We start from the raw sequence: 15,194 nt of genomic DNA on the forward strand, positions 1-15,194 counted from the left end.
ATTTTCCGATAAAGTCAGGCTAACGATATGTCTTCAATCATTCAAACACTTACTTTTCATTTTCATAATACAGCTTCCCGATGCTCCAGGCTATTATTATCGGACATGGAATACCTGAAAAGGAAGGCAGATTTCAAGTGACTTTAATAAAAGATGTTAGAAATGTTCATTAACTCTTTCACTGCCAATGACGGCTATAGACGTAAATAAATCATTTTAACTATTTCTATTAGTTTAACATTTTTTCCTACTTTTGTTGAGAATGAAAACCTAGAATTTAGTGCGATTTGTGATTAATCGTGAGTTAACTAGTGAAGTCATGCGATTAATTTAAATTAAAAAAAATGTTTTTAATAAACTTTTCTTTTTTCTCTAATTGCATCAGGCGATTTTTTTTTTATTGTAATTAATTGCATGACTTCAATAGTTAACTCACAATTAATCACAAATTTGATATCTGTTCTATTTGTACAATAAAACATTTTTTCTAGGTTTTCATACTCTTGTTAAAAATAAGTGGACAAAATGTTAAACTAATAGAAATGGTTAAAATGACTTTTTGACATTTATAGCCGTCAATGGCAGTGAATGAGTTAATAACACAATGAATAAAATATTATTCCATTCCATATGATCAACCTGTGGCCATCCCAAAACATTTTAGCAGCATAGGTGATATTTTCGGCAACATTTTAATATTCATAAGCGGTAGCTAAGTCAAAAAAAATTCTACGCGCCCCCACTATAGTCTAAACACGACATTCTGATGTTACGTTTGTGGAGTGTGAATTTAGAAGAAAGATCTACCCTTTTGTATTCATCTCAGGGGGCGGCCATTTTATCCAGGTGAAAGGTTGGTTGTTTTAATGACCCTTTTTCCCCCAGACATTTTTTTTTTTATTTACTCAAAGAATCAAGAGCTAAGAATCAATTTGATTTGACATTGAAGCACCACATTGGAAAACAGTTGCAAGAGACACACAATGTACAACAATAACAACAAAAAGTTAACATGGCAAAAACAAAACATGCCCGCATGTGGAAAAGGCCAGTATAAATTACAACAACAACAACAAAAAACTGAAAATCCACCATCTCCAAAACTAACTTTTTAAAGTGAACTAAACAAACTCCACAAAATTCTAATTTGTACCCGTACAAGCTAGATATGAAACATAAAACATCATCAAGTGAGAAAAGACGGCATGTTCCATGTGTTCAATTTTGGACCTGGCAGCCCTACGAAATTGACTAATACAATAAAAGTGCAGACATTTGCTATTAAAATGAGAAATCCTCGTTAGGTTCAATTTGCATCATCCGGAGTGACAAATGTGCTTAATTCTCCATCTGGTGCTGTGGTGCATTAGCTTACCTTGCGAAGTCGGGGGTGGGGGGGTTTCCCCCCCAAAAAACACTCCTACATTGCTATTGATTGGATTGATTCATGTTTAGCAGGCTCATTTGTGACTAATTGCTTATACACTCATACACGTTCAAGAGTATGAGCCCATTTGTAGTATAAAATACTGCATTAGTATATTTTGTATTATTACTCTTTGTAAAATAAAATATATTTCATAATAATAATGATGATGATGATGATGATAAAAAATAAAAATAAAAATAAAAATAAAAATAAAAATAAAAATAAAAATAAAAATAAAAATAAAAATAAAAATAAAAATAAAAATAAAAATAAAAATAAAAATAAAAATAAAAATAAAAATAAAAATAAAAATAGAAAAAGAAAAAGAAAAAGAAAAAGAAAAATAGAAATAGAAATAAAAATAAATAAATAAATAAATAAATAATAATAATAATAATAATAAATAGGGATGAGCACGCACCGATATCGGTATTTGGCCAATACCCAGCCTTATCTCAACGTAATGGTACTCGCCAGTACACCAGTGTCGGCCGCCATTTTGTGGCCGTTTTTCCTATTGTGTGGAAATCTGGGGAAACGTATATAAAACCAATACCAATCCTGTTTTCAAACTGCAAAAAAGAACCATAAGAATTATAAATCGAGCAAAATATGCAGAACCAACTCATTCTCTATTTATTAAAACAAAAGCAAAAAAAATTCTACAACTTTGTTGAATTTAAAATAGCACAAATAATGTATAAAATATACAACTACTCTACTCTGCCACAGTACTCGGAAGCTGTTTTAAATTAGAGAGAGTCCTCAGAACATAGACACACAAGTGTCTACAAAAAAATTTAAACAAGAACAAATATTAAGCAAAGTTGTGTTTCTGTAAAAGGTGTTAATATGTGGAATGATTTTGGAACTGACCTGAAAAGATGTGGGTCACTTGCTGAATTAAAAAAATTGTTTAAAAGCAAAGTAAAAAAAAAAAAAAAAACTTACATCAGTCATGAGCTGTTAAAAATGTATATATGCCGTAATTTCATTGGATGTATCGGTATGAGTGTAATGAAAATTGTATGCGTGAGTATGATTTATAAATGTATTATGGTATATGCCTATGAATTTCATGTACATATGTTGCTGGCAAATGTGCGTAAGTTAAAGTGCACTTGTATATATGATTAGGTTTATACATTTCGTTTTGTTGAAATACATTACATTATTATTTTATTGACATAAAACAAATAAGGGGTAGGACGTTTATAACTTCCTCCTACCCCTTCTGAACATATGAACTATTTTCTTTCTTCCTATTCTTGTTTTCTTTTTACTTCAATTTGTATTTTAGACTGGTAATGTGTTTTCTCTGTGTTTTTAGGTTCAATAAACAAAACCAATCAGGAACTAGAAATGATAAGAATAGAAAACTGCCATTAATTTCATGCAATTTTAAGGAAAAATACTCAATTGGAATATATAGGTCTTTCTTTAAATTTGATCCGTCATTGTTTTTTTTTTGTCAAAATTACTAGTGGTATCAGTACTTTGTGTCAGTATCATGACACTCAAGCATTGCATATTGGTTTCGGTCTGAAAAAAAGTGATATTAAATCCATAACAATAATATTTGTATTTTATTGATTAAAATGGAGTGAAAGTAAGGCTGAATTAATTTTATTTTTAAATCTATTATCCACTTTTAATGAATATTGTTTAATAATGCAATTAGTATTGCTATTCAAATATAAATAATTATTTAATTAATAATGGAAATGTATTTAATTGTATTCAAATGAATGAGTAGAAATGAATACTTATACAGCATATAATGGTATAATCAGGCTTGGGGAGTAACGGAAAATACATGTACCGCCGTTACGTAATCAGATTGCAAAAAAAATGTAACTGTATTCCATTACAGTTACAGGAAAAAACATGTAATCAGGTTACAGGTACATTTATTAAAAATGGGGATTACTTCGATGGATTACAATTATGATGAGAGAGAGTGCGAAAGAGGGCGAGAGAGAGAGAGAGAAAGCAAAGGAGAGAGAGAGAGACAGAGAGAGAGAGAGAGTGCGACCGTCCCGCGCGAGTGGGACCGTTGCTACATGTCGGGGAGGTGGGAACAAATGAACTGACTCGTCGTGTCCTCCACATGCGGGCAGTTTGAAAAAGCTTCACGGAAGGGAGGAGGAAATGGCGACCGGTATTCACTGGAACTTACTCGGAGCGAAAGTTTGAGCTGAGAGTCCAGCGGCATGCTACGCGCTGTAGCTTCTTGCTAGCTAGCCCGTTAGCCTACAACCATAATGTGAGTTACACCTTCCAAACAAATCTTCCTCCCACCAATTCACTATTTAAACATCATGCACAACATATACACGGCTAAACTTGTGACTGGGATAAAAGTTCATTTTGCAGTTATCTATCTATCTATCTATCTATCTATCTATCTATCTATCTATCTATCTATCTATCTATCTATCTATCTATCCATCCATCCATCTATCAATCCACACATTGTATAGAATATATATTGTGGTGATATTTATTTTTATTTTGTCTTCATGAGCATACTCAATATTGGAGTAATCCAAAAGTAATCCAGTTACATTACTTTAATATTATGGTAATTTGATTACGTTACTAACAAAAAAATAGCAAGTAACTTGTAACTGTAATGAATTACATTTTAAAAGTAACCCTCCCAACCCAATATAGATAAACATTTTCTGTATTTTTAATACTCAATATACACTTATTATTATTAAATTTTGTTTTATTTTGAGGAGGGGGGGGGGGGGGGCAGATCCTCCCTAATAAGCAGCTGGTACTTTCTGTGGTTGGTTAAATAAAATTGCCCCCGGCCACCGTCAGGAAAATGTGGTCTTTTTTCCCCTCCCTTTAAAATCATTATGTCGTGAATAATGTAAAGCCAGATAAAAATGATTGACAGAAATGATGAGCTGACCTTCCATCAATGTTTGCAATATTTTTCTAATCATCCTGATCTTGCTCATTAATTTCTTTTAGAGCACCAAGTATTATAGGTGCAAAAAAAAAAGAAAAAAGTTTTCTAAAGCGAAAACCCATGCGCGCAATTAGAGCATGACCAGAGGTTCTTCCCAAAAACTACGATTGGACTCACTATTAAAAGTAATGACTGCGCTTCTGCTATGACTAAGGAGAAATGTACGTTTCAAGAGATCCCTCCATCGACTGAATATCAATGTAGGTCTCTTTGCCGTTGAACTTGGCCATTTGTTTCTCGGAGAACAATCTCATCAAGCTGACTGTCAGCGCTGATGATCGAGCATCTGTCTCCTCTGTTGTTTAACTCAGGCACCGTCACATTTGCCTGACCTACAGGCACCCCCCCCCCCACCTCCTCCTCCTTCTTTCCTTCTACTTATAGCCAGAGAGAGAACACGCATATTGACCGTGACATAAAGAGGAAGAATGTGTCCAAGAATGTTTACGTGTGCATTTCCTACGCCGGGAGGTAAAAACGCGGCGAGACGCTGGTGCTCAGAAACGACAATGCACACGGCAGTGACATTTTCCGCGTGGCTCTCATATGAAATCAAGATCCGGAGGCTGAAATAAGGCAAGGACTCAAACAACAGTGGGAGTTAAAAATGTTAACATGGTATTTTACAGTGAATTCATTGAATTTCCGGTTCAACTTACTAAAGCCGTAAATCATCGGAGGTACCTCTGGAACGTAACGTGACAACCATAACGCCATTTTTTCTGCCAATGCACTGTCACATTATGGGCAGCGTGGGACTCGATTAAAGGCATGTCGTGTTGCGTTGATATTCTGTTTATTGTAAACAACAGGTTAAGGGTGTCAAGGGCTCTTAATTTCACGGATGTGAAATTAAACACAATACAAAAAAAACCACGATATGAACCTCATGATACGATAATTATCACAATATCGTGGGGAGGTTGGCAATATAAAAAAAAGTTCATGATACTGTGTAAAACCTCACAATATTGCAAAACAATAAATTATTATTATATAGATATATTTTAAAAGCTCATATTGGGGAAAAAAGCACAATATTGTGTTTTTGTACATAATAGGAGCAGTGATGGAGAAATTGGCTTGCATGTCATTGGCTCAGCGGCGCAACGTATCATGTAGGGGTGGGAATCTTTGAATGTCTCACGATTCGATTCCGATTTTGGGCCTGCGATTCTATTCAGAATCGATTTTCGAGTAAGAAAGATGTTTTATTCAAAATGATTTAATTGACAATGATTTTTGCTTCAATCTATAGATGTGCAAGGAATTGTAATGATCTACTCCTGTATGACTCGCTAATGCTAATTAGCGCGCTACTCGCTGCACTTTTATTACTCAAAAGAAGGGCTCCACACTGCAAAAAAACAACTGACCGTGACTTTTCCTTCTACTCTCTAATGTGGCTACAACTTAACAGTGTATTAGACCGCGTGGAACCACACTGCCCCTAAGTGGCCAAATCGGGTACAACATGAACAGCGTTCCAAATAAAGGCACACAGGCAAAGGCAAGACAGTATACATTTTTTTTAATAAAATTGATTTTGGGACATTTAAAATCGATTCTGAATCGTACTAAATGAGAATCGCGATTCTTATGAGATTCAATTTTTTGGGCACACCCCTAGTATCATGGTCTATGTAATTCACAATGTTGTATTCGACTGAAGCGGGCAAAAAGGCTTTTTTGTTTGTTTGTTTTTGACGCAGATGTTGAAAAAAATATTTGCTCATTCGACTGATTTACATGAGTGATAACCGCTGCAGTGGCCAAAACATTCTTAATTCAAATTAAACTGCATTAATGGGGTAGGGGAAAGCGGGGTAAATAGTGCCAATTATTACTTAAAGGTGAGGTCTTTAGCTTTCACTCAGAAATGAACACTTCTTAAACACTGAATGTATACACATTAAATCCTTCTCAACACCACCTCTGGGCTTCTGTTAATGTGCGGTCGTGATTTTGTCATCATCCACCACCACCCCAGCCTGTATTTTGCCATTTTGTCGTGTTTTGCCATGAGAGGGACGTTTGTGGGCGGAAAGTCTATGTTTACCCCTCCAGCCAATCACAGATTGGGGGGCGTGTCGCTGAAGGCAGGCGCAATGTTGACGTTTTGAATTGGTTGTTTAGAAACACGCACGGACAAAACTAAAGACCCCGCCTTTAAAGTGTCTTTTACGCAAGGGGATGACAGAAATGCCTCCAACTAAAATATGTTCATATAGTTTAGGATGTGGTGCATCCCTGGGAGCAATCACTTTGGATCTTCAATAAACAGTTTGAGAAATATAGCTTTAAAAAAAAAAAAAAATCGCCCCCAGTGCGGGGTAAGTTGCGCCATTAGTCAGAATTCAGTGGGGTAAATTGTGCCATTGATAACCAAAGTTAAAAAGATCACTTTAATCTCACAAACGATAATGCTATATAAAAGGAAGACAAATTCAATACAAAACTTTGATTTGCAGGATTCAGAAGCCTATTCTTCTTTCGCTTTTCCTGGATGTCTCTTCAAAAATATGTGGTCACATGACCAACTTCTATGGTTTTCTAAATAACAGGGGTGGAACTACATGCCCCTTGGCACACACTCTCCCCTATATGCCACGAAGGAGGCGGGACTTCTGACTTCTGGCGCTGTTTCCGGTTGCTGTTTGCGACGTGTGGGCCGCGTCCTTGTGTTCCTCGGTTGCGCGTTTCCGTCGATGGGTGCGAGTGGGTAATGTGTCGATCAGTTCTCCGAAGAATTTCAGAGAGCTGTAACGCCCTGCGCGCTCGCGCCTATCGGCAGGAGAGCGCAGTTGGGGGGCGCAGGTGTGGTGGGGGTGTGAGTGTTGGGACACAGCAATCGGAAACAGCGCCAGTGTGTTACACCCGGAAGTCGGAAGTCCGTAGCATCTACCCCATAAAATAACCACCAGAGGGTGCTAGAACCAAACAAATGGAATAAGACCTCACCTTTTTAACAGATGTGTTGCTTTTAATATCATGACACGACAACGACGATATTGTGGCAATTTCAATATCACGATATTGCCGTTATTGTTACAGCCCTACTTATAATACATTCAGGCACGGCAGCTGATTGATTGTATTGTAAGGGGACTAGTCTAGTCTGTTTTATGATAGGTTTGGGTTCCGTTACTGCATTAACCTATGGAAAATTAGCCTAGATATTAAAAGTGTCTGAAAACATAGTGGAGATGTGAACAGGCATTTGCCAATAGCCTTCTCTATTGCAGTACCATCATTTCACCAGTAGATGTTGATGTTGCTATGTGTTATTTCTCCTTTTTAGTGAAGGATTGCGCAATTTGAGGTGAGGCTGGCTGCTTGCTGCCACACTCTGCGTCTCATCCATATCGCTCAGCAGAAATTGCAAGCATTCAGCTTTTTTCACTGTGGATTAAATTAAAAGAGAAAATCATATCAATCACAGACCACAGAACTAAAAATGGTCTTTTCTTTCGGGTCTTAGCTTTTCTCCGGTGTTTAGGAGCCATTGCAGTTGCAGTGAAGGCGTCCAGGTCTTCAAGGGAACGAAAGCCAGACTCACCATTGGCCCAGCAGTATACATAAAGTCGCTGACTTGCATGAGACCGTTACAGCAAGACTGTCATTTGATTTTGACGTTATTAACTCATTTGCTCCCAAAAACACATAAATGCGTTCAATTTTAAATGTGTTAAGTGTCCCAAAGACGTATTTATACGTGTTTTATGTTGTTATGCTAGAGCATACAGAAGGCTTTGATGCAGCCTCTGAACTGCAGGTGGCAGTAGAGCAAAAGAGATCAACCAGGGCCATGTTGGAAAACAGCTCTTTTACTCACATTTCTAAATAGATTTGTAAATAATGATGGAATTTAGCTATGTTCTAATGCTAATTTCTGCAAAAACGGAAACAGATAGAAATAGACTTTTTCTTCCTGATGAAAGAAGAGACTCTAATCTTTCTTTTGGTAGGTGTCCTGTTTTTATAGCAATAGAACACAATATTCTGTGGGCCTGTGGCAAAATCTGTCAAAATCCAGTAAAACAGCGATCAAAACTGTGCATCCTTTGCTTTGTAATGATCAGTTGTCTTCATCGCTATGGCAACAGTACACCATCTGCAAATGAACAGCGACACGTCCTCACAGGAACCGTGAAAGGTCATGAACTATGTTTTTATTGAGTATGTTGCGAGTGTTTGAAAGGTGCCCTTTTCAAAGCAGAGATCCACGCATGGCCGTTTTGCGAGACGTACTTACACCAGCCGATGCAGAGGAAGACCCACTTGCGCAGCTTGTCGGTGGAGTAGGTCATCACGATGGCCGTGTGCAGGTAGCAGCCCTCCACGAACATCCAGAAGAAGTTGGTGACCACAAAGTAGTTGTACACGGTGGTCATCAGGCGACACCACGGCTGGCACACGAGCATCGGCGGTCAGCCGCCAAGTGACGAGAACCCGAGGCGGCCGCGGAGTGTCGCTTACCTCGTTGCTCTCGTGGATGTTGTGGTCGATGAGCTGCAGCAGGAACCACATGACGTTCCGCAGGATGAAGGTGGTAATTAAGTTCCAGTGGATGATGTTGCGCAAACATCGTATGCTCCTAAGGAGGATGTTGGACGGGTTTTAATGTCGGACAAAAAAAGTATTGGGACACTTACGGTGAAGTGAGGAGAAATGTTCCTCTCTTGCGTTAAGGGTCAACAAAGGTCATGATTATTGTACGTCTCGAAAAGATGATCCTGAGTAATTATCTTTTTTTTTCTCTCTCTCTTTCTCCACAGTTTTGTTTTGTTATCGTTGTGTATATTTGGAGGAAAAACCTGATCAAAGACGCTTTAGGTGGGATGCTTACTTTGTGCCTTTTGGGCCCACATCCAAGCGCGATCCACATTAGTACAAGCACAAGCAGTTGCCATCTTTTCATATCCCCACCTGATATTGATTATTCCCGCCTTTAATCGCGGTCAGCACTGCGCAGCTGAGGCCCAGGTGTAGGTGTGCGTTTCAAGCAGGACATGCAAAGAACCACAAAGGCTCCAGAAAGAGGAAGCGGAGGAGGTGTGTGTGTGTTTCGGGGGGGGGGGGGGGGGGGGGGGGGTTGTAAGTATTATAAAACGCCGCAATCTAGTCAGTTGACATAAGCAACCTAATGACAAGAAACGGAGAAAATATGAGAGGAATGTTCCGGAACGTCTGCAGCTCTGAGATGGCCCGCAGCGCACGTAGAGATGTTTGTGTACTATTTCTGTACTCGCCTTAAGCACAAGAAGAGGATGAAGGCCACTAATAGCGCCCCCACAGAAATGCAGTGGCCCAGGTAGTTGATGATCAGCGCTATCTTATAATGCACGGGGTACATTCTCTGAAAGATAACAAACAATAAACACACGCATGTTTACATTCAGACAACATATCTCCATTTTTTTTAAAATTATAAATTAAATAGAATAAAACACTCTCTGTCAGCAGTGCAGCTCAGCATCTGGCTAGCGGACATTTTGGCTAGCTGTGCTTTTGACAGGATTTGCTAACACATTTGAAACAGCATCACGCAAACATAAAACTACTGTGTCTAATAAACAAAATTAAAATTAGATTACATTCAATTTAATATACATATAAGCAAAGGGAAAGTGTGTGTATTTGCATCACACTCTGGCTAACGGACATCTTAGCTAGCGATATGATCTTGGAAGGATGTCAGACTTGTCACATTTGAACCTGCATTACGCAAACATAAATGCCAGTATGTAATACACTGAACTAAAATTTAAAAAATATTACGCTAAATAAACATTTCAGCAAAGGGAACGAATGTGTATCTGCGTCGCACTTCTTGCTAGTGGACATTTTTCGCTAGTGATGTGGAATTGGCAGGATATCAAACTTGCTAACTCATTTGAAATAACATCATGTGAACATAAATATCAGTGTATAATAAACTGAACTAAAATAAAAATAATATTGCACACATAAGAAAAGAGAACGTGCGTATTTGCCTCACACTCACACAGGGGACATTTTGGCTAGCGATATGCTATTGGCAGGAGGTCAAACTTGCTATCACATTTGAAACAACATCCCATGAACATAGATACTAGTGTATAATAAAGTAACCTAAAATAAAATGACATTAAATTAGACAACTAAGCAAAGGGAAAGTGATGTTTGCATCACACGCTAATCACACGTTTTGCCGTAAGCAAATACCACTACACCTTGCATGGCAACATGCTTTTTGGCAGTACATAAAACATGTTATTAAAACTTGGTAACTTTTTTTTTTTAACTTGCAAGCAGGACGACTAGTTCAACAAGGAGCACGGAGTAAAGATAAAGACCGCTATGCTAGCTTCTCATGCTAGCTAGCTGTTGACTGTCAGCTACCATTGGGCTAGCTCTAATAGCATAATTAGCTGCCAAGTTATTCTTGAATGTTTTCGGTAGGGGTGTGAATTGCCTAGCACCTGGCGATTTGTATCACGATTCATAGGTCACGATTCGATTCGATACCGATTAATCCCGATACGAATCTATAAATTCATTATCACGATTTTTTTTTTTTTACTCAAATTTAGAAAATACAAATCAGTAAACTTGTACATGTACACTGTAAGATTTCTATGAAAATGTATTTATCTGAAAATTCAGGCTTATAACTGAACAGCATTTAACAAACAGGTTGCAGTCTGTTTCATGTTTGAACTGCACTGAAATAAAATATTAAGGCTTAATGTTCCATTAATATAACATTCTTCCATGCTTAATGTGTGGATCCTAACCTAAGTAAGACGTTTTGTTGAATTAACCCATAAAAAAATGTATGTTTAAAAATCGATTCAGCCGCATATCGAATCGATTCGAGAATTGCGCGCTGTAATATCGCGATATATTGCCGAATCGATTTTTTCTAACCTCCCTAGTTTTTGGAAAACAAGGAAAAACAACAAAATTAACAAAAGAGAAGAGTCTGGTTGCCTTGATTAAGAATAAGAAAAAAAAGACAGTAACATGTGTTTTTAATTTATATTGTGACAGTAAGTTTAAAATGACTTTTATGCTATTAAATCATTCGCTGCCATTGACGGCTATAGACGTCAAAAATCCATTTGAACTATTTCTATTAGTTTAACATTTTGTTTCCACTTTTGTTAACAAGAATTGTTTTTATTGTACATTTAGAACAGATATAAAATTAGTGATTAATCGTGAGTTAACTCATGAAGTCATGCAATTAATTACGATTTGAATTGCCCAACACTGCTCATTTTAAATTTAAATTAATCACATGACTTCAATAGTTAAGTCACAATTAATCATACATTTTATTTCTGTTCTAAATGTACAATAACAAATGTTTTCTAGGTTTTCATACTCTTGTTAACAAAAGTGGAAAAAATGTTAAACTAATAGAAATAGTTCAAATGAATTTTTGACGTCAATAGCCGTCAATGGCAGTGAATGAGTTAAGCTAACGACGTGCATGTCACTCCTCGTGGTACGACTCCAGTTTCATTTGGCACTCCTTCAAATATGTCACAAGCCTCTTCATCCTATCTTGTTATCCTGGTGCTTTTAGTACAAGGAGGGAAAGTAAATGTCAGTGACACACTTCACATACTTCAGGATGTCTAAATTTGTCCGAAGAAAAATGGAGCAAGAGCCAGAAATACACTTGAGTAGGGAGACGCGACGAGCTATCGGGCCGCATGTCGTTCTTCCGCTTTGCCCGCAGGCTTCAACTCATCCAGACACTGATATTGCACTTGGAGATGAGCGCAAGCGTCCGGAAACAAAACGTCTCAAGTGTTTAATTGTGCGACACCAACGCGAAATGCAGTTCCTTTGGGTGGCATTTCAAATATATAACAAAAACAAACACTTACCTTCTCCTCTAAAATGGGCACGCAGTTTGAATAATTGCTCTTTAGTGCCCATGTGCCGTTTTCCATGCATTCCCTGTATGCGCTACCTGCAAAAAAAAAAAGACAATTTAATTACTGTAAACACACACGACTCCAAAATGTGCGCTTCATTTAGCCGCTATTTGCATTCAGCTAGCCAAACTTGTACACGGCTGAGTCACTGAAGCGAGTCATCACTTGTGACAAGGTGACGGTTGGGAGAAAGTAAGTGGCATGATAGCTCAGCACCACGGTCAAAGTTTAGCACGACAATCTGCCCGACTCCCACACGGAATACCAATTCCGCAATGTTTTTGTATTTCCCATTCAAAAGTAAGACATGCAAATCCTCTCCCTGAGTCACTGCATAACTTCCAAACCCTGCGCTCCATAAAATACTCCCAGCGGAAGCCGTTTCTCAGTGTGCAAGTTTTCAAAGGCAGTAGGCGCTTCACATCTTAAAACAAGGGTGCGAGACATTAGTTCTGTCAAGCAATGCAAATCTAAAAACAAATTAAAGCTACGAGCAGAGATAATTGGGTCCTCGCATTGCTTTTCCATGGCAAAATGGTCAAAATGTTACGATATGCTTCACACTAGATGTATAGTGCATCTCCCATCAAAAATTCTACTCACATCATAATGACGATTTTTTTGTGTGCAAATTTATTAACTCATTCACTGCCATTGACGGCTACATACATCAAAAATTCATTTGAACTATTTCTATTAGTTTAAATTTTTTTCCCACTTTTGTTAACAAGAGTATGAAAACCTAGATTTTTTTTATTGTACAGTTAGAACAGATATAAAATTTGTGATTAATCGTGAGTTAACTGTTAAAGTCATGCGATTAATTACAATAAAAAAAAATTAATCTAATTTTTAACAATCTTTTCTTTTTCTTTTTTTCTTTAAAAAAAAAGAAAATATTATTTTAAAAAAAAGTCTAGGTTTTCATACTCTTGTTAACAAAAGTGGGAAAAAATGTTAAACTAATAGAAATTATTCAAATGAATTTTTGAAGTCAATGGCAGTGAATGAGTTAAAAAAAAAAACATTTATCACGTGTACTTTATATACTGTAAGAGACAAACCATGGCGAATATCTAGCGAATGTCTGGCAAACGTTAGCAAACCGTGATGAGAACTCACCATTCGCTACATCTCAAACACTCCCAAACGTTCACCTCATCAGGGGGGTGCGGTCTTTACCCGACACCATAGGTGTATTTGCACAAACTAACGATTGGAATTGCCGATAACAGCTTGATTTTTAATCAGCATCGAATCGGAAAGGAAATCCAAATTCATCCGTCAGGGCCCTCCCAATGCCTACTGGGTGTAAAAGATGGGAGCACAATGGACAGAGGACTTGGTGAAAGTGGACGAAGGAAATTGGAGCGTCAGGAGCGGAGCGATTACATCGACACATTGCACCTGTGAATCTCTTCAGACAGCGACCAACATCATGTACAAGACATTTGCGATAGTAGAGTTTTGGGTTTGCGGCGAGTCATCAGATTTTGATAAAAATGCTCCGCCCATACACAACTAAAACATTTTAGTGTTGCTCATTCGTCGAGTACTGTATATGTGGTTTAAATTTGGTAAATCATACAAAATCGGTAGGATTTATAATTTTCATAGTACGAAACTGCCAAAAAGATCCAAACTTCATGTGGACGTTTTAAAAACTTTGGTTGCCCATTTCAAAGAAAAGTGTTTGGAGGTTATTTCTTGGGTCCGACCGATTGTCCTTCAAACCGATTATTTTCCCCTTAAAGGGTTATAAACATTATCGAAGAAACCTGAAGTTTCCGACGCTGTGAAAGTACCTCGAATGCACCATTTTGCTTGCGTTTCATGATTAGCAACTAGCAAGTGTGTAGCGTATGTTATTCTGGTTATTCTGTTGTCCTCCGAGCGTCCTTTAAGCTGTTTAATGACATCGCAGTTGGAACTAAATACTCGACAATAAGAATAACACCCACAAAAAAACATGCTTCGTTTTTAAAACATCGCAAGCCTAACGCCAATGTTAAAATCAGAGGGATCCCATTCAAATGCTAACCGGAAGTTAGCATCAACTTCGGGAGTGTTTTTTCTCCAAATAACGAATTTTCACACACAGATGGTGTGAGAACATTCCCACAGGTAAGATAACACGACCCAAAGGCACAATTTCTCCCAATGTGTGAAAAATGAGTTGTTTTAATATGATTAAATCGTAACTTTCCTCTGTACTAACTCTTTTTAAGTGTGTACACCGTGGATGTACGGCACCATACTGCCCCCAAGAGGCCAAAAGGCACAGGAACAGTCAGTATTTGTTTTTAGTTTTTTTCAGTTGCTATTATTTGAGTATATTCTATTCCTATTTCACGTTCTTATTTTTATTTTGTCATGGTCCTTTAAAGTTTTATTCAAAAGTTGATATTTCAAGGATTCAAAGCATTTATTTTCTCAGAATTCAAGGATGCAAACATCCAAGGGTTTTGTTTTTGTCTAAACACACATTTCCACATGACATGGCACGAAATAAATTCCCCAGGTGTACCAGGTTAGCCCAGTAAGTCCCAAGACTTGTGAAAATAACACAAGATAAAAATATATAAAAGACAAGTTTAATGCTTAAAATAAAAATAAGTAATAAAAATGCAAGAGGCTTTAATTTCACATGATATTTACAACATAATTTGTGCTTAACTCATTCACTGCCATTGACGGGTATAGACGTCAAAAATTCATTTGAACTATTTTTATTAGTTTAACATTTTTTTCCACTTTTGTTAACTCTTTGACCGCCATAAACGTTATAAAACGTTTAGCATAAACCTACGGAAGGGCGCCGAGGACGTTAAAAGACGTTCACTAT

At 37.4% G+C, this 15,194-nt stretch overlaps 1 protein-coding gene across 2 annotated transcripts in view; it reads right to left on the reverse strand.

The window, feature by feature from the left end:
• Positions 1–15,194, reverse strand: part of crhr2 (corticotropin releasing hormone receptor 2) — a 58,865-nt gene that overhangs the window by 9,117 nt on the left and 34,554 nt on the right. For both annotated transcript variants that reach the window (XM_086084721.1, XM_086084730.1), the window contains 5 exons: positions 12,299–12,384; positions 9,668–9,774; positions 8,895–9,012; positions 8,671–8,824; positions 54–114 (listed from right to left, as the gene is read on the reverse strand). In XM_086084721.1, the coding sequence (XP_085940847.1) occupies positions 54–114; positions 8,671–8,824; positions 8,895–9,012; positions 9,668–9,774; positions 12,299–12,384 (526 nt within the window). The remainder of the gene's footprint in view (positions 1–53; positions 115–8,670; positions 8,825–8,894; positions 9,013–9,667; positions 9,775–12,298; positions 12,385–15,194) is intronic.

The sequence above is a fragment of the Leptonotus elevatus genome, chromosome 1 (genome assembly GCF_054856555.1).
Source record: "Leptonotus elevatus isolate MCC_2025b chromosome 1, RoL_Lele_1.0, whole genome shotgun sequence".
In the NCBI taxonomy this organism is placed as follows: Eukaryota; Metazoa; Chordata; class Actinopteri; order Syngnathiformes; family Syngnathidae; genus Leptonotus; species Leptonotus elevatus.